We start from the raw sequence: 20,441 nt of genomic DNA, 5'->3' as shown, positions 1-20,441 counted from the left end.
AAATTTGTACACTGTTCAGAGCCACATAGGAGAGATGGACAGCGATATAAATTTACCAAATAAATATTAATACAATATTAACAAATGATTGCAGGGTGAGAGAATTCTGAATCTCATAAAATCAAAGGGGAAGATATGCAGCTTGCACTGCTTCATAGAATATATTATTGAGTGGCCCTTGGTTTGACAAAGCCCAGCCCATAGCCAAGAGCTTTGAGGGCATTTTCACAGCTTCCCACAGTTGCCATGTTGCCAACCTGGGGTTTACAGAGATTTGGAATGTCTGATTAGATAATAAACCTTCTATGATGATTGTGGATATTTCACTGTTTCTTGATAATGGTGATGCAGTTGATTTGAAGAGTCCTGATATTTGTTAAAATCAAGGAAATGGAAGAGTGTTGTATCCAGCACACCACCTGAGAGTTTGACAGAACTGAAAAGGAATCAGTATTTCACAAGCATATAAAATTATGGCCTACCTATTACTGAAGTAGCAGACCTGTATCACAACTGTCTTGCTTCAAAATGTGCAAGAAGGCTTACATCATGAAGTAAAATAGTTATGGACCAGACATTGGGGACGATTTCTCTGCCATCAATGGGCTTGGGGGGGGGGGGGGAAATGGGTGAAGAGCATCTTGCATTCTGAAGTGGCATATTTCATCCCAAAAACGTTTACCGATTTATTGAGAATTAAGCCTATGAACAGCTGCATTAGAGTAAAAGACTCACAGTTCAGAGGACAAAGGAGATTTTCTTTTTCAAACCAGTGGACCAAACTATTTTTAACTGGAGAAGAATAAGAAGTGACAGTTGCACATTTCAAATGCAGTATTTTGAGGAAGTGAGTAGTGATGGCAGCTGTCTCACATGCTATTTATGTTGTAAGTTGTTTCTTGTGCAACAACTTACAACATATGTGAATGAAAGGTTCCTGGTAAACAAGCCTGCTTTGTACTCTTCTACTTGATTTGAAACTGTGGGGCTTCTTTCAGGGCTCCCTTCTACCAGTCTTCCTGAAGAACAAGTCTTCTGAATGCTGTAGAGGAATACATAGAATGGTAGGTTCATTAAAAATCTTTGCATTTCTTTTAAAAAATAATTGTATTTGGAACTGATTTTTGTGTCTAATCATTCTTTCCCAGACTTCATTGTTCTTTTTTTTTAATTTATACTGAATCTACTCCATTTCCTAAAACTGTTATTTTCTAAAAAAAATAATGAATGCTATTTTAAAAAAAAAAAAGGCTAATGAATGGGTTTATTACCCTTGAAAATTGGCTTTTATTAGTATGCCTACTTTAGATTATAAGCCTGAACTTCACACTCATCATGCAGAAAACATAAGAATCTCAATACATTCTTCAGAAAGGTTTTAGTTTGCAGCCTTGGTTCTGACAAACATAGCCAAAATGATATCCAACAGATTAGTCTTTAAGCCCAACATTGTTCTGGTTTCACAGAAAACTGTTTACTGGGAAAGAAATTCTGTTACTTATACAGCTTCTTGCATATAAAAAAGTGGTTATCTTGAAAAGATTGTCCTAAGAAGAATTAGTGTAGGTATGGAGAGAGAGATTTTAGCTTCTTACAAGTTTTACAACTTTGCCAGTAAAATGAATAGGCTTTTTAGCTACTTTTATAAAGATGTATCGTTTCACAGATAGGTCAAATCATAGCGATTACAGGAATGTAGCCTGGTGTTTTAACTCTAGTCAATATGAAACTCAGCTAACGTGTTCGACCAATTTGATCTGTCATGAAACCACACAAGGTTTTCTGCATCCTTTCGTACATTTTTTTCTCTCACTTCTACAACCATATGTTCTTCATCCCTCTTTCTCTTAAGTATCAACATTTCCCACACATTTTCAAGTCTCTGCCAAGTTTGCCTAACATTTTAACTGCTTTATTCAGGAAATAAAAAAAAAGTAGAAGTGAAAACATTTACAGAAATTACCATTATCACCTGCTACTAACCGCAGATCAAGGAGCAGTTAAGGCCAATTGTTAATTAAATTTTTTTTAGATTATAACCCTATTTGTTGTCCCTTCTCTGTTCATCATTCTATTCAGATATTACCTGATAAATTGGGGGGGGGGGGGGAATAACACTATATAAATGGGGGGGGGGCGTATTCAGATTTCCCATTCTTTCATTTGCACCACACACATACAAACATACAGAAATCCATGTTCCATCCCCCCACCCCTTCCCTTTACCACAGAAAATTCATTAATCAAGGATGGAATAGCCGCAATACATTTTGACAGAAAGCACCAGGAGTGATTTCTCTGGAAGCATCCATTAACTTCACTACACAGTCCCTTAGTCTAGTTTGAAAATTACCCTTTCTCTTTAACTGCTTTTATTCACTTTTTAATCTCCTGCTTTCTCTGGAAAGAAAGATGCTATGAGAATGGGCTATGGGCATATAAAGATGTCCTTGCTGAAAAGTATAAATGTGTGGAAAAATATCTTTCCTTCCTTCCTTCCTTCCTTCCTTCCTTCCTTCCTTCCTTCCTTCCTTCCTTCCTTCCTTCCTTCCTTCCTTCCTTCCTTGTAAATGGGAAAGAAGTGGGGTCTGTACTTTTTTGGGAGTAAGCGTTTCATTCTCATATTCTCATGAATGAAGTTGTGTGTTATAGCAGAAGTGCATAAACCAAGATGCAAATCTCACTAGCCTTTAGCTCTCAGATGAAACTAATTCATCAGGTCACTGAAAGGATGAAATTAGAAGGATGGCTTCTCATTAGAAGGAACAGCATGTTATATGAAAATAAGCTCTTCTACTACCCAGTTCCAACTTTCCATGCAGTTCCCTTTCCTCCATCCTATTAGTAATTATAGATATCTTTCAGACCTTCCAGTTCTAATTTATATCAATATCTTTATTTTCTTACAGCACATAATATTTTCTCTACATATTTTCTCCCAATTAACCTGCCATTTTATTCATAGGTGCAACTATTCATTATTTCTCAACTTTCATTGTGTATGTGTGTGTGTATGTGTGTGCGTGTCTATATATATACTACACATACTAAAATGACAGGGCAGATTATATTATTAATTATGAATACAATTAGTAATTCTATTATTAAGTTATACTTTTTAACCTAGGGAATTGAACTTCTAAAGAGCAATTTTCCGTCTTCTTGGATCTTCCTTTTTTTAGTATTGTTTTAAATTTTGGATGTTTTATGTGTTTTAGATGTATTTATAGTTTTAATGTTTTTTGTAAGTCGCCCAGAGTCCCCTATTGTGGGGGAGATGGGCGGGGGAGAAATCCAATAAATAATAATAATAATAACAACAACAATAATAACTGTTCAAGCACAGACTCATATGTTTTGAATTTGATGTTATAAATAACTCACATTTTATTAAAATTTTGCATAGATAAAAGCTAGTTAATAGAGAACTAAAAAGATATACAAATAAAAAAGAAAAAGAAAAAGAGAGAAACAGAAAAGAAAGAGAAAAAAGAAAGACATATAAAAGATGACTTCCCCCTCTCTAAACAAGTATAAACATTTACAGTAACTTAAGACCTTCTCTATTATTACAAAAAAACCCCTCTTTTTCCCATTTGCAATAGCCAATTTATTTAAAAAAATCATCAATCAATCTTACACAGCAAAAGTAGTAAGAGTACCAGTAATAATAACCCATATATTTTAACCTTAAACAAATAAATCCATTATGCATTTTAACTATAACTTTCATTAATAAGTAAAACATAGAAGATTTATGCCCATAGGCATAAAAATACTAACAATAGTAACATATATATCTTAGACTAAATCAAATATGTCCCTTTAGCCTTCAAACCTATAACTTACTCTAACGAATAGAACATCGAAAGTTTATCCCCATATGAAAAAATCTATGAAAGATTTCAAATCTTCATCATACAATCCTGGTCATAATAAAGGATTCCAATAGTAACAACCCAGAATCACAATTTAACCCTGATCAAATAAGTCCACTTTGAACTCCTTTTTCTTCTTTTTAAGAGGCTTGATCTTCAGTCACTTCTACAAATAAAGTCCCATATAATAATCTCTTGTCATTTTCTCCCTTTCTGTTTTCATACTTCCCTTCTGTGGATCCAAAATAATATGGCTCTCAGAGTCACTCTTCTGATTTATAATCTGAATATCCTCTTTAATTGTTAAAACATCATCTAACATAACTTGTAGGTCCCATGCAGCTTCTTTCTCCATGACACTCTTATAGTCAAACATAGTCCCTTTTCAAATCCACATCTTCTTCTGTGTCTTCCGTGTCTATCTCTTTTATAGTCTGTATAAAAGAGATAGTCTTTAAAACTATATATAGTTTTATATAGTTTATAAAACTATATAAACTATATATAGTTTTAAAGCCCATTTTAAGATTCCTATTCTTTTTTTTAATTAAAACTTTTATTATGATGTATAAAAAGCACAGTTAAAATACAAATCGAAAAGTATAGCAAGAAAGAAGAAAGAACTAAAAGAAAAAGACAAAAAACTAAAATAGTTAAAATAGATAGAAAGATAAAACAGAAAATGACTTCCGACTATCTCCAGTACAGATATAAATACAAATTTTAAAAAGGTTAATCTCTTACTACTATGTAATCCAAATTTACATTATTTCTATCAGCACAAACCATCTGATCATTAAATCCCACAATCAAAGCTTCATTTTTTTCCCACTCAAGCATGTAATGTAACCCTAAGAAGGGTTGCCATGAGGAGACAAATTTAGAAACAGTATTATCTCTTATTAACATTGTTCATTTCGCCATTTAAGCCAAGTCCGTTAATTTAATAATCAATTCTTCCACTGTAGATATTTGTGAATCCTTCCATCTTTGTGCATATAAGAGTCTTGCAGCTGTGATCATATATAAAAGCAAGATTCCATGTTGTTTCTCCAGTCCTTTCTCCATCAAATCCAACAGGAACAGTTCTGGGCTTTTTTTTTTTTTGAATGCTCACTTTAAGAATCTTTTGAATAACAATACATATCTGATCCCAACATTTTTTAGCCTTTTCACAGGTCCACCAAAGATGATAAAAGGTTCCTTCTCCCTGCGAACATTTCCAACAAACATTTGTTATACCAGTATACATTTTTGATAACTTATCAGGAGTTAAATACCAATGATACATCTTTTTTAAACGTTTTCTTTTAAATTATAATTCAACGTAAATTTCAAACCTTTGTTCCACATATTTTCCCATTGTTCCTACATATTATATCTGAAGTTTTTAGCCCATTTAATCATACATTCCTTGACTTGTTCATCTTCTAGATTCATCTGTAAAAATATCTTATACATTTTAGCAATAACATGTTCATCATTTGTACAAAGTTGAGCCTCAAAATAAGATGTTTCATTAGCAAATCTATAATTCTTTTTGTCCAGCTTAAAACATTCAAACAATTGCATATGAGTAAACCAATGACATATAAAACCTTCTGACTCTGTTCTCTTGTTTTAAAACTTGGTTCAACCTCCTCGAAATTTAACAAGTCTTTATATTTTAATCACTTCATTTCTCCTACATTTTCTCTTCTAGTAAATGCTTCCTGAGGTGACAACCACAAAGGTACATTAGGAGACAGTCTTACCTTATATTTATTCCAGATCCTCAGTAAGGCATTCCTAATATAATAGTTTTTAAACTCCTTATTAACTTTAACTTTATCATACCACACATAGGCATGCCACCTGAATCTTAATTCATGACCTTCTAGTTGTAATAATTCTTTATTCTCCAAAGTTATCCACTCCTTCATCCAAAGCAAACAACAAGCATCAAAATACAATTTTAAATTAGGGAGACCCAGACCTCTTCATTCCTTGGCATCTTGTAACAATTTATATTTAATTCTCGGTTTTTTGCCTTGCCAAATGAACTTAGATATATCTCTCTACCACTGTTTGACCATCTCTATACTGGTCAAAATCAGTATAGTCTGAAAAAGAAACAGCATTCTAGGCAAAATGTTCATTTTAATCACTGAGATTCTGCCCATGAGAGACAATTGTAATTTTTCCCATCTTACCAAATCTTTTTTCACTTCATTCCAAATTTTACCATAATTATTCTGGAACAACATACTGTTTTTAGTTGACAAAATCACCCCCAGATATCTCATCTTTTTTTCCATCCTGAAGCCCATCTTGCTCATCAGCAAATCTTGATTAGGCAGGGTCATATTTTTAATTAACATTTTTGTTTTTTGTTTATTTACTTTAAAACCCACCAATGAGCCAAATTCCCTCAGTTTCTTCATCAGACACTCAGCAGATTCTAGAGAGTCCTGTAGTATCAGAACTAAGTCATCAGCAAAAGCCCTCAATTTAAAAACCAAAATAAAATAAAAACAAAAACTTGTTTTATCTTTGTCCTTTATTTGTTCGTCTCTTCTAATATCTCTATTAAAAACTTCGAGAACCAAGATAAAGAGCAAAGGCGATAACGGGCAACCTTGTCTTGTTCCTTTTTGTATATGACATGGTTCAGTTAATTCTTCATTCACAATAATACTAGCCTTCTGAGCGTATAGGAATATGACTTTATTCCCTGTATAAAATATTCTCCAAAGTCCATACTTTCCAAAACTTTAAACATGAACGTCCAGTTCAAATTATCAAAAGCTTTCTCTGCATCCAAAAAAATATGAGCCGTCTGACATTCATTATGATATTGTAGATATTCTATAATATCCACCACAACTCTGTCATTATCTCTTAATTGTCTTTTAGGCAGAAATCCACATTGGTCATGATGAATAAATTCCTATAAGATTTTTTTTAACCTTTCTGCCAACACTGAAGCAAATATTTTATAATCATTATTTAACAATAAAATTGGTCTATAGTTCTTAATTAAGAGAGGGTCCTGTCCTTTTTTTGGTAAAAGTGCAATGTTGGCTTCCTTCCATGAATCAGCCATTGCCACACCCAGCAAAACAGAGTTCATCAATCTTTTAAAAGGTAAAAGAATCTCATCTTCAAAACATTTATATTGCAGGTAATCCATCAGGTCCTGGTGGTTTTCCCAATTTAATTCTCTTTATAGCTTTAGCTATTTCAAAAATAGTTATAGGATTGTTCAATATTAATTTCTCTGACTGTGAAAATTTTGGTAAATTTTGCTTATTCAAATATTCATCTTTTCCAAAGAGATTTCTTGTTTTTTGTATAAATTGGAAAAGAAGTTGTAAAATGCTTTTTTAATCTTTTCATTGTCCAATAATTCCACATTTCCTTCTTGAATTTTAGAAATCATTTTCTTCTCTCTCTCTTTTCTGAATCTGTATGCTAACCATCTTCCTGGTTTATTAGTAAATTCAAAATGTCTCTGTTTAGGATATCTTAATTTCATTTCAATTTCTATCACAGTCAACATTGAGACTTGTTGGTATAGTAACTTAAGTTGATAGGCAATGTTATTTTCTCACTTTTTTTCTGCAACTCCTTCTCTTTTAACTTAATCTGATCCAAGACCATTTGTTAGGAGGTCAAACCAGTCAATCTTAAAGGAAATCAACCCTGATTGCTCATTGGAAGGATCGATAATGAAGCTCAAGCTCAGATACTTTGGTCACCTAATGCAAAGAGAGATCTCTTTGGAGAAGACCCTGATGCTGGGAAAGATTGAAGGCAAAAGGAGAAGAGGATGGCAGAGGATGAGATGGTTAGATAGCATCACTGAAGCAATGAGCATGAAACTGAGCAAGCTCAGGGAGGCAGTGAAGGACAGGAAGGCCTGGCGCAATATGGTTCATGGGGTCATGAAGAGTCGGACACGACTTAACGACTAAACAACAACAACAACAAGACCATTTGTAATTTTTGTTGAGATTTTTTCTTAAGAGTACGATTATGATAAATGAAATTTCTCCGCATAACTGCTTTACTAGTATCCCACACTGTTTTTAAATCTATAGCTATCTAGATTAATTTCAAAAAAGTCCTTTAATTTCCTCTTACAGTCCTCCACAACCTTTTCTTTTTGCAAAATAGATTCATTCAATCTCTATCTAAAAGACCTAGAAATTTTTTTAATTACCATACTCATAGGATTATGATCAGAAAAAGTCTTTGGTAAAATATCCACTGTAGAAATTTTATTTACCAAGTCCATTGAAACCCATATCATATCAATTCTTGAAAAAGATTTATGTCTCTCTGAATAGAAAGTAAAATCTTTTGCAGGTCCATTTTTATATCTCCATGAATCCACCAATGCCAAATTATCCATTAAATCAAAAAATGACTTTGGTAATTTTCCTTGCTTGATTTTAATTTGCTTTTCAGATGTTCTATCAATCAATAGTTTACCAAAATTTTCACAGTCACAGAAATTAATATTGAACAATCCTATAACTATTTTTGAAATAGCTAAAGCTATAAAGAGAATTAAATTGGGAAAACCACCAGGATCTGATGGGAGATTGGAACTCCATTCCAATCTCCCATCAAACACCAACTTTGATACAAGAAAGCTGACAGTTCATTCAAAGGCTGCATAAGAAATAGCTCTTATCGTTTGGAGCATATATTCCCACAACAATCATTTTAAGTCCATATATCTCCACTTCAATTGCTATGTATCTACCATGATCATCTATTAACAACAAACATGGTTTCAAGTGATTTTTAACATATAATACAAGTCCATTTATTTTCTTCGAATTAACTGAAGCAAATTCTTGTCCCAAATTCTTATTTATCAAGTACAGTATTTTATATCTTTCTTCTTTATATGTGTTTCTTGTAAGCAAATTACATCATATTTCAATTTCTTCAGACAGTGAAAAACTTTTTTCCTTTTCTGTGGAGTGTTTGCCCCATTTATATTCCATGTAAGACACTTCAGAGCCATCTTTATACAGATGATTCACCACAGTCTTTGGGAATGACAGCTGTCTCTTCCCCATATGTAGCAACATACATTTGTTTAATTCCAGATATATCCTGTTTCAAGTTAGTTTCAAATCTAAGAAGTCCTTAGCCTTAGAAATCAAAGTTAATTTGAATCTTTGTTGATGGTAAGAAAAACTTATCCCTCCTAGTTTTTCCCAATGAAAGGGGATTTTGTTCTTTTTCAAGACATTTGTCAGGAATGCATATTCTTTTCTCTTCCTTAAAATCCTTACTGGTGTTTCTTTGAGGACCATTATATCCACATTCTCAATATTAAGTTTGGAGTCCAAATGTGCTTGCAAAATCAAATCCCTCGTTTTTCTCCTAGAAAACTGGACCAACACATCTCTTGACTTGCCATGTGCAACTGCATATCTAGAATTTATATGGAAAATTTTATCTATCTCATCTGACATTTTATCTTCTTCCCAATCAATTAGTTCCGCCAAAGCACATGTAATCATATTTGTTAAATTTTCTTCTTTAACTTCAGGGATTCCCCTGAGCCTTAAACAAAACTCTTTATCTCTCAACTCCAATAATGCTATTTTATCCAGCTCTTTTCCCCTTTCCCTTTCCATCAAATCAACACTATCATTAACATTTTTGATCCCTCCTTCCAATTTCTTTTCCATTTCAGCAATTTTTTGATCAAGCCTTTTTTCCAGTTCAGCAATCCTTAGGTCAAGCGCTTGGGTATCCATTTGTGTAGTTTTCCAAGCATATTTTTCAAACATAGCTTTCATCCAGTCTGCCTCATCAGACCCATGCCTTGTTTGCTTTTTAGCAGCCATTCTCTCTATTTCTATCTTCTTCTTCCCTCCCTTGCTTAAACAATAAGGAAAAGCTGTTTCTTCCTTTCTATAATCCAATAATCCAAATATAATGCTTTGGCTCCCTCTTGTGGCCCAAAATAATATTTCCCAAAGTCAGATGTAACCAGATATCCACAACTAGCAACAAAGCAAGGGAGGGTTGAGTCTGTAGCCAATCACAACTTGAGAAAATCACCAAACCAAAACTTTCCCACAGCATCTAAAAATAGATCACTCTCAATTCCATGAGAAAACACTAATATAAAAATCTTCCTTTTTAAAATCAAAAGTAAAATGTAAGTAAAAATAATCTCCTAAAAGTGTAGAAAACTTCCTACAAAACATTAAAACTTCCAAATTGCATGCTCATATTTCAGACCTTCAAATTCAATACAATGCACTTTAAAAGTCCCAAAAAATAATGAAAAGCCAACCAAGAGAAGAAATATTTCTGTAGTGGGGATAGCCTCTTTTAATTCTTTAAGTAACATGCAACAGGAGTGATTTTAGAAGTGGGGTGGCCGGAAGTAATGTTTCTTTGAGGTTTTACACACAGCTCCAACAAGCTGTTCCACCCGCTTCCCAGCTGATTGCTCACCATTCAGTCACGATCCACAATCATTAGATTAGCTATAGTGGTCTGGAAGACACGAGGTGCGATTCGATGGCTTCTCCTTGCCCGGAGAATGCTTCGTGTCTCGGAAAAAAATCCTGAGACATCCAATTTACCATGTTTATAATTCTGGCTTCAGCGGAGTTTCAGCCTGAATTAACCTTCCACCATTATCCTTCACCGGAAGTCCCTTTAAGATCTCTATTCAAATAATTTAACTCCACTTTAGGAGTATCAAAATTTTTTAAAAACAAGTCCTGAACACATTGTTCCCAAACTGACTTAAATTCTTCTATAGTAAGATAATGTTCCTCCATTTTGTTAGTAAGTATCTTCTCCTTTAATTGCTCTTTGGATCTCTCCAGTTAATCCTCAAAGCCCAGTCTTATCTTTTGTTTCTTTTCAGAGTCAAAACTTTCCCATATTAAGGTTTCTTACAATTAATTCCAAAATCTTCAGCTGTATTGTTATAAAATTTAAAAGAGTCTATAGAAACTATTATTTAAAATCCATCTGGCCCCTTAACTGTCCACAGTCAATGTTCTAAACTCCCTTTTGCTGTTTCAAAACTTGAAGATTTCTTTTCCTTTTTAATCGTTAAACTTACTTAAATGTTCTTTATTCAAAGATAGAAGGAAATTCTCCCAATATGCAGTAAGTTGTCTTTCAGGTTTTTAATACCAAATAAACTGTTACTGGTAGTTTTCTTTGTCAACTGAAAGAGGAAGTGTATGCAAATCTAGGGTCCTTTTGAAGGCTCTGAACCATGGCTTGGGCTTGATGTTTCCCCTGACTCCCAGAGTGCTCAGCCCACTGGAGACCACTAATTTGTGATTACTTCATAGACAGCCTCTGTAAGGAGTACTTGTGAGTGATCCAATCATCTCCTTTGTCCGGAGATGGTTCCGAAGAGCTGGATCCTTCGTCGGCTCCTCTTAACTGCCACAGCTCTCAGCTCCACAAAAAACAGAGCCATCTTCAATCTGCCATTACTCCCTGGAAGCTGCGTTAATATATAACTACTAATTGAAGTTTTTATGTCAGTGACAGATGAATAAAATGTAATGCAAGTTAACTACTTAGTATCCTTATTTTTACTTAAATCATAAAGTTATATATTTGACCAGTTTTCTCATGCATTGGGGGGAGTCTCACATTTGTATCTCACATCTAATAGAGAAATTAAAAAACATCAATGATACCGTGATGTACAGTATACAGTATTAGAAGTTTGTGGACTTTACAGCAGATGATACAATAATTACTGCAACAGATATCATGGTGGTGTTTATCCAGAAATCCTTGTTTATTTAAACCACTGTATGCCTCTTCTTTGGGATTCCAAGCACAGGTTATTCAGCAGACAGAGGACGCATTTGTTTGGCCTGCATTTCATTGTAAACTTGGCTACTTTGCCTATTCCAATGTATGCGTGGATTGGAAACTGCTCACATGACAAAATCTGCACTGTATTTTCTGGACATTGCCTTATAGTTAATCAATATGTAGAACAAAAATGTATGAAGAAATGGGAATATAAAAATATATTTATCAGAAGGAAATGGTTATCCCAAAAAAAAAAAAAGAGGTATATTTGAGGGACAGTGCACACAAATTTAGGCAGAAAAGAGCCTCCATTCTTGTTCAACATATTGCTTTATTCAGCACCAGCAGTCTCATCTCCCTTACCCTATTCTCCCTTCAATTTAGCAGGTAGTATTTCACTGTACACAGTTATTCATGTTCCAAGATCACAAAGAAAGAGAAGAAATATTCCTGCGTTCTCTTGACCATCAGGGTAAGCATCTATCTTTCAGCACAATTAGTTGCCTAACTGAGCAGTTGTATTTCTTAACGCGCATTGTGTCATGCCATTAGTTATTTTTGCAGTAGAAATCATTGGTATGCAGTAGTTTGTCATGAGGGTTGGAAATGGTATCAGTAAAGGTATAATATTAAGGTTTTGGGGTTAGTTACTGATCTCCATTTACTTCATAAAGGTTCCATGTAAAAAGAAAATTGCACAAAAATTGTAATAATGGGTGCTTAAATAAAATGTAAATCATCTAAGTGGTGGCCTCGTTTAAAATGGGGTTACAAAGGGAAAAAATAATTTGATATCTGTAGAATATTGCCAAAATAAATAAGCTCATAATTTATTAAAGGTGACATGGTTCCTCCATCTCTTTGACCCCAGATGGTCCTGTAATAAAACATAGTCCACTACCAGATGACAGTTTTTGATATGGTGCATATAGTTCACGGGGTTCTGCTAGAACTGTGCAAATCCTTCCAAAGAGATGCTTCAGAACATGCAGTCAAAGCACAGAGCTGGGATCAGCTTCCAAAGCAGCCTTTAGCCAAACAAAGAAAAAAAAGAGAAAAAAAAGCCACGTGTCTCTACCCTATGAAGACTTTGCATAACCCTAATTCCTTCAAATAACAATTGACCAAGTGGAAACTATTGCTGGTCCTAGCTTTTCTCCCAAACAGATAATCAAGCTCTGTAAATATTGTTTTCAGCTTGGAAATTTACTATCAGGTCTCTTTCTAGGCTCCCTGAGATCTAGAGGCATATAAGAATGTGTAAGTTTCCACTGCCACCCAGAAGAGATCTATTAAGAGTGCCTCTGAATGTAGACAGAATGTCTTTTGCTTTCCACCAGGTAAGTGCAGAAACATTACCCTTTCTCTGCCACTTCTCTTTGTCTCTCTTTCTCTCTTTCACACATAGGCATGCACACATACAGAGGCCAAGAAGAGAGGGAAAAAAAGCTTACAAGATATCCACACCCATATTTAGCACTTCCTTTAAAAAAAAAAGAAGAAGAAGTAAAATAATGATTGTCAAAAGAACTCTACCAAGCACAAAGGCACTCCAGCAATCTAAATGCTCAGGCCTTCTATATGACAGAACATTGGCCAGTGTAGTTTTTATACTGCCTTACTTACTTATCATTTCTGCTGCCCTTCTGAAGCCCAGACTGGTTGATTGCTCATTCAATCTCTCTTTCCTCGTTGGTTCTTCATGGGTAAAGCCCAACTTCAACAAATAAGAGGCTCCTGTACTCTTAAGGCAGCCAACTTTAGAATTCTACATCAGGTTATGGAAGGATGCTTGGAAAGAAAACAAAAATTGTCCTTATGCTGATTATACAGAAGGACATCCTTGTTGTGCTCCACTTGGGTAAGACTAGGAGTAAGAGTAATTAAAGAAGATGCTGAAACCAATTTTCTTTCACCCAGACCCAAACACTGGGTGCTAAGAAACCTGAATTTGGATAGAACAATAAAGCAACTATTTCTATCCTGCTGCCCTCCAGATACAAAGAACATTTAATTCTTAACCAAGATTGCCCTGAGAGTTTTAGTCAAATATGCTGTCTGAACCTCACAAATAGAAACATTTATCTGTCGGCAAATAGTAATGGACACAATAGGCTTATCTCAAGGTTATAAATCCAGTCAAAGTATCATAGACACCTACAAAGATTTACCAACAGATGCTATACATGGAAACAACCAAAAGAATCCAAAGACACACTCATATTTCCATGAGTATGTCTTAGTAACTAGGCATTTTTAAGGCAGGAATCCACAAGACCTTCACAGGGCAACATTGTTCAAGCAGCCTTCCTGAGTCCCAGTTGCTCACTAGCCTCTGACCCTACGGAAGCACCATTGGCCTTCACAAGCTCTATCTCACTTCAGCGAGCACCTTCTAAGTAGCTCCACCAAGTGCACCTGCCCCTTAATGTAGCCAAGCCTCCTTTGCTTCTCTGATTTGTTTTGCTTCCTCTTTAGCTTCTAGTGTCCTTCAGCTGCTGAAGGGGGAAGTGGGGAAGACTGGTCTGGTCCAATCTCTGCTGAGTCCAGGGCAGGGAGAGGGATTAGTTCCTGGCTTGACATCAATGCCAGGCACAATAAGGTCTGCTTTTGGGGAAGGCTCCTTTTGGTCCTCTTCCTTAACTATGGAAGGCTCTGTAGAGTAAGCATCAGGTACATGCTAGACCCACTGGTTGCCCATCCTTGATCAAAGCAATATTCTCCCTCTCAGGCTGCAGAAAACTGGATTACAGGGCTGTGAGCCAGAAAAGAAGGCAAATGTCACTTCTCTCCCATGTGCGCATGATTTTAGGTGACAGTCTTCTAATGCAGCTTTTTATGCAAAACTAGACAACCTGTGACCAGTTGGGTCATCATTTCAGAGATACTTCCTTACCTAAACAGAGAAACAGAATGGCCAAGGGCAAAAAAGCAGTGGGAATGTGAGCGACTTATGACTCGCTGCCAGCTTCCCCATTGAATTTGCTAGTGGGAAGCTGTCAAAAACCTACCTACTTCCTTCCTTCCTCCCTTTCCACATATAATATAGGCTTGTGCCATTTGCCCTCCCCTCACAACCCTCAGGAGAGCCCCAGTAAAGTTGCTGCTGCCTCCTTCTCCTTCTCCTCCTCCCCCTCCTTCCCCTTCTCCTTCTCCTCAGCCTGCCACTTTGCTGGAGAGATGTGGAACAAAGGGAGCTGCAGAGTGTGAGGAAAACTGCACCCCTACTCCCCATTCCAGCATATCCCCAAGGACCCCCTCCTTCAAGGGAGTAACAGGGCTCATCCATCAACCCCCAGCACCCCCCAGCAGCCCTACCTTGCCAGCAGGCTTCTGAGTCGCTCTCTCGTTCTTCTCTCATTGCCAACTGCCATTAAGAGATTTCAAATTTCTGCCTCATTCTAAAGCAGCCAATCAGTGCTTGCCTGTCAGAACTTGCCACCAGCCAATTGGGCGCAGGGGACAGAGGGAGGTAGGAAAGAGGTCAGGAATATGCCTGTGACGATCACGTGGCCAGGGCTGATTGCCGCAGTGCATGCTGAAACAGCCACAAATTTCCCAAATTTTAATCCCATAGGAGTATTGGGTCCTGGAATTTGGATGCATTCTGTAAGTTAGCCCATTTGAGATACCTTGGTTCAAAAATTGTTGCCCTATGATACACTGTTTCACCCAGTTGAAGGTTATAGACATGAGAGTTTCAGTAGTATATAGATGACACTTGCTCTAGATATCTGGTGGTATAAGGAAGTTCAAATAATATCATGCCAGTAATTTCTTCAATATACCTGGATCATCAAAAAAGTTCCTATTGGCTCTTTTGCTGACCTAATTGCTCCTCCGGGCATATCCCTTGATAGATATCAAAAGCCCTGTAACTCCTGATTTTCCTCATGCCCAGCATGAAAAGGAAGGAAAAGGAAAGATGATTCAGATGCAGGTGGATTTGTGCTCCTACTAGAGAACAGAGGGAGGGAGGGAGGGAGGGAGGAGCTTTGGGTAAACTTGATGAGCTTAGAAAGACAGCAGCCAAGATCTGTAGAGTGGAGTAACAAAGGTGCGATCTGGAAAACCAGTGGGGGGAAAGGGGGAGAGAGATTTCTGGGGCATATTTGTGGTGCATAAGGGCAAGTGAAGAAAAGATCAACTGGGAAAGGGAAATTCATGGTAGAGCTTCAAGCACCTCTTCTCAAACTAAATTATTTAAGAATTTTCAGTATTCAATTGTTTAAGAGAATTATTTTATGTTTAGTTGGTGTGACATTGCTTTTCTTCCTTTTCTCTCTAGACTGTTCATCTCTGGCTCGCAAGCCGATTGGTTTTCTTTGTTATTTCACTGGCTTTGAAAGAGATTTTAGTAATGCCATTTCATAAAACTTTGACTTGTGATATGAATGATGTGAATGATACTTCCGGAATGTATGTGCAAGCCGACTGCAGTGACCGTAAACTCACACAATTTCCAAGGGACATTCCTACCAATGTTACCAACCTGACACTTGCCATTAATCACATTCCAAAGATTTCCAAAAGTAACTTTAAGGACCTGGAGAAACTTCTAGAATTTAATTTCAAATGTAACTGTGTGCCAACCAGGTTGGGACCAAAAGACAACATTTGCACCCATGGTCTGAAAATCGAAGCTCACAGTTTTTCCAAACTCTCCAGATTAAAATCACTCTATTTAGATGGCAACCAGCTCACAGCAATCCCTCAGCATCTGCCACCAAACCTACGTCTTCTGAGTCTGGAAGCTAACTTCATTTTTTCTATCAAGAAAGAAAATTTGTCAGGACTTCAAAACCTAGAAGTACTCTATCTAGGGCAGAACTGTTATTATCGCAATCCCTGCAATATTTCTTTTGACATTAATGAAGCAGCCTTTCAATCTCTCACCAGTTTAAAGGTGTTGTCCTTGAAAGCTAATAACTTAACAAGTGTCCCACAGAATCTACCATCAAACTTAAGAGAACTCTACCTTTATAATAACATAATTAAAACTATCACTGAGCATGATCTGTCCTCTCTGAATAATTTGGAAATACTTGATTTAAGTGGAAACTGCCCTCGTTGTCACAATGCGGGTTATCATTGTGAGGAATGCCCAGGAAAGGCAAGTATTTCCATCCATCCCAAAGCCTTTGACTCCTTAAAGCATTTAAAGGTGCTGAGGCTGCATAGCACGTCCCTTCAACAAGTGGATCAACGCTGGTTTAAAAATACTAGGGACCTTGAAGAGCTTGATCTCTCACAAAATTATTTGGCTACAGAAATTCAGCAAGCCCAATTTCTAAGCTATCTCCCCAATCTTGTGAAACTCGATTTATCTTTCAATTATGAACTGGGATCATACCCATCAAATTTTACTCTCCCAAAAACATTTTCTACCCTGTCTAATCTGCAGTCCTTAAGAATAAGAGGATTTGTTTTCAAGGAACTAAATCAACAGACTATACGCAATTTGATTCCTCTTAAAAAACTTAGTGTCCTGGATTTCGGAACCAATTTTATCAGGAATGTTGACATTGCTATGTTTAAAGAATTCCACAGTCTTAGAACAATAATTCTTTCTTTTAATAAAATATCTCTTTTTGCAAATGAGCCAAGTATCAGGCTTTACTCTATTCTCAACTCATCAAATGATCATTATAATAGCATTGTACTGAAAGATACGCAGTATTTCAGATATGATATATATGGTCGAAGTTGCAAATCTAAACATATAGAGGATGCTCATTCTTTGCCTTTTGGAAATGAGTCTATGTGCAGCAAGTATGGAAAAACACTTGATTTAAGCAGAAACAATATTTTTTTTATAAAATCTTCTGATTTCCAGCAACTTACAGACCTTAAATGCCTTAACATCTCCAATAATGCTATGAGCCAAGCTTTGAATGGAACTGAATTTGTTTATCTATCCAGCTTAAAATACTTGGATTTATCTAACAATCGGATTGATTTGCTATATGTGTATGCTTTTCAACAGCTGAAAGAACTGGAAGTTCTCAACCTTAGTGATAATAGCTATTATTTTAAGGCAGAAGGCGTCACACATATGTTGGGCTTTACCAAATACCTGGTTAATCTGAAAATACTAATCATGAATGGCAATGAGATTTCTGTGTCCACTGATAAAGCAATGATAAGCCGTTCCATCAAAACATTAGAATTTAGGCGGAATCGCTTAGATATTTTATGGAAGGAAGGGACTAGTGAATATTTTGCATTCTTCAAAAACTTGACCAACCTGGAAACTCTTGACATTTCTGAGAACTTTCTGACTTCGTTACCTCCTGACGTATTCTACAATCTGCCTCCAAAACTCAAAGTGTTTAAGCTGACCAATAATCAACTGAAGACCTTTAACTGGGGGTGCCTTCCAGCTCTAAAGAACTTGGAAGTTTTGGATCTTAGCAACAATCTGTTGACTACAGTCCCCCGTGAACTGTCCAACTGTACTAAGACACTTCAGCAGTTTATAGTGCAAAACAACAAGATCAGAAAGCTGACAGATAATTTTCTCAAAGATGCTTCCTTCCTGAGGCATTTAGATATTAGTTTTAATAAGATCAAAACAATCAGGAACTCTAGCTTCCCCAAAAATGTTATTAATGGACTAAAAACATTGCTCTTAAATGGTAATCCTTTCAAGTGTAACTGTGATATTGTATGGCTTGTCCAGTGGATTAATGAGACAAATGTGAAAATTCCTTTCCTGGGAACAGATGTGGCTTGTGCAGGGCCAAGTGTATGGAAAGATAGAAATTTGGTTTTATTAGATTTGTATACTTGTGAGTCGGACTTCTCTCATATCCTCTATTCAGTGTCAGTTTCATCAATCATATTTCTCATGATGCTTACAGTTATCAGCCACCTATATTTTTGGGATGTCTGGTATATTTACCATTTCTGTACTGCCAACTTAAAAGGATATAAACGTCTCTTTTCATCTGAAGTTAAGTATGATGCTTTTGTTGTTTATGATAATAAAGATGCAGCTGTAACTGAATGGGTCCTGAAAGAACTAATAGAAAAACTGGAAGATCGGAGAGAGAAACAATTCAATATATGTTTGGAAGAAAGGGACTGGCTACCAGGGCACCCACTCATGGAAAACCTTAACAGCAGCATACAAATGAGTAGAAAAACAATATTTGTGCTGACAAACAGCTACATTGCAAGTGGCAACTTCAGAACAGCCTTTTATATGGCACACCAGCGCCTCGTGGATGAAAAAGTAGATGTAATTATCCTGATATTTCTTGAGAAGCTTCTGAAAATGTCAAAGTGTCTCTGTCTCCGGAAGAGATTGTGTAGTAGATCTTGTCTTGAATGGCCAACCAATCCTCAGTCTCAGGCTTATTTCTGGCATTGTCTTAGAAATGCACTCGCAACAAATAATGAGTTCAGTTATAACCACCTTTTTAAAGAAATGGTATAATGCTCAGTTGCATTCTCAGACAGTGTTTTGGAAACCACAGCAGCTGCAGGGAATGAAGCTGAATTTCAATCTCTTTATTGAGGAGGCTTTAAAGTGTTGGTAGAAGCAGACCGTAGCACCTCATCCACCACCAAATGCTCCTTCTGAAGCAGGGGAACTTTTGGTTATCTGAGGAAAGGTGCACAGGAAGTTTAGTTTGATAACCCAATTTTCCATTTAATGCCTATTGAGATACATAAGAAGCTTGTGGCAAATTTTTATGAATACCTCCATATCCAAGCAGAAAAAGAGAAACAGAAGGGATAGATTTCAGTTACAAACTTTCACAGCAGGTATTTATGAGTATTCCTATGTATACATGTTCTCCGCCCAATACTCTATCCAATTTAGAAAGAGAATGACAATAAACATCAATATAATCTTTAGCATGAACTGCAATATCTTTGAAAATCAGATATTTTGAATTGGCTGACTACTTTAACTATTAATAGGATGAGAAAAAAACTTTAAATCACTTAATGATACAATAAAAATATGGGAATTGTGACATAATGGGGATGTGCAGATCAGTTAAATCTAATCCAGTTTGCTATTTGAATTACTAGGGCAATATTCTAGTCAGAGGTGTCAAACACTGAGTGTGGGCCAAATCAGATCAAAATGCAATTGGGAAATATTTAACAAAATAAAATAAAACCACAGTAAAACATAGGTAACATTACAGTTTAAAACTAAATAATAATAAATTTAGTTACCAACTACCATAAAACTCCCAGCTCACAACTCAAAAGGAGTCCTGCGCAAGTTCACTCCCTTGGCTTAGTTGCAACAGCAAAGATTGCTTGATGCTGCCATGGCATGGACTGAGCAGGAGCACCACTTGACAGGAGTTCCCTCTAAGTCTGTGCTGCAGCAGCACCAAACAACCTTGCTGATGCAAATAAGCCGAGGTATCAAGTTGTGTCTTTTCCCCAGGACAGCAGACAGGCAGCCTTGCATTGGTAGTCCAGCTGCTTTGGACCACAGAGCCTCCAGCATACTAAGGACCTCCCCACTCCCAAACAAGTTGAATTTCCCTCTTCCCTCCAAAAAAAGGTTTAATTAATATCTGTTGAGCTTCAGGCTATACAAGGTCCATAATCATTGTTAATCTTATAAAAAAAATCAATTTTTAAATTAATAATAATTAAAGTCTAAGTTTGGAATACATTCAGAGAAGGAAAGGGGGGGAAATAAAAGAGAAGGGGGTGATCTAAATGCTTTTTGTATAATTTTGTTGTTGTTGTTATTCAGTCGTTAAGTCGTGT

The 20,441-nt window shown here is 36.1% G+C and overlaps 1 protein-coding gene across 1 annotated transcript; it reads left to right on the top strand.

The window, feature by feature from the left end:
• Positions 1–916: 916 nt before the first annotated feature.
• LOC103054114 (toll-like receptor 7) lies at positions 917–20,161 on the top strand. The gene is made up of 4 exons (XM_007435644.3): positions 917–1,064; positions 12,078–12,165; positions 12,922–13,033; positions 15,982–20,161. Exons 3-4 carry the CDS (start codon positions 12,950–12,952, stop codon positions 19,132–19,134), a joined length of 3,237 nt encoding a protein of 1,078 aa, XP_007435706.2. The 5' UTR covers positions 917–1,064; positions 12,078–12,165; positions 12,922–12,949; the 3' UTR covers positions 19,135–20,161.
• Positions 20,162–20,441: the final 280 nt, after the last annotated feature.

This window comes from Python bivittatus, unplaced genomic scaffold (assembly GCF_059951505.1).
Source record: "Python bivittatus isolate LINGU-HERP-01145 unplaced genomic scaffold, Pbiv_v1 ctg000350_np1212, whole genome shotgun sequence".
NCBI classification, from domain to species: Eukaryota; Metazoa; Chordata; class Lepidosauria; order Squamata; family Pythonidae; genus Python; species Python bivittatus.
This window is presented reverse-complemented; position numbering and strand designations above follow the sequence as displayed.

Bases quoted from the DNA above. Each gene is read 5' to 3' on its own strand.
- LOC103054114 (XM_007435644.3), top strand. From the start codon at position 12,950: ATGTGTAAGTTTCCACTGCCACCCAGAAGAGATCTATTAAGAGTGCCT. The intron at 13,034-15,981 runs GTAAGTGCAGAA...TTTTCTCTCTAG, and splicing joins TGTCTTTTGCTTTCCACCAG to ACTGTTCATCTCTGGCTCGC.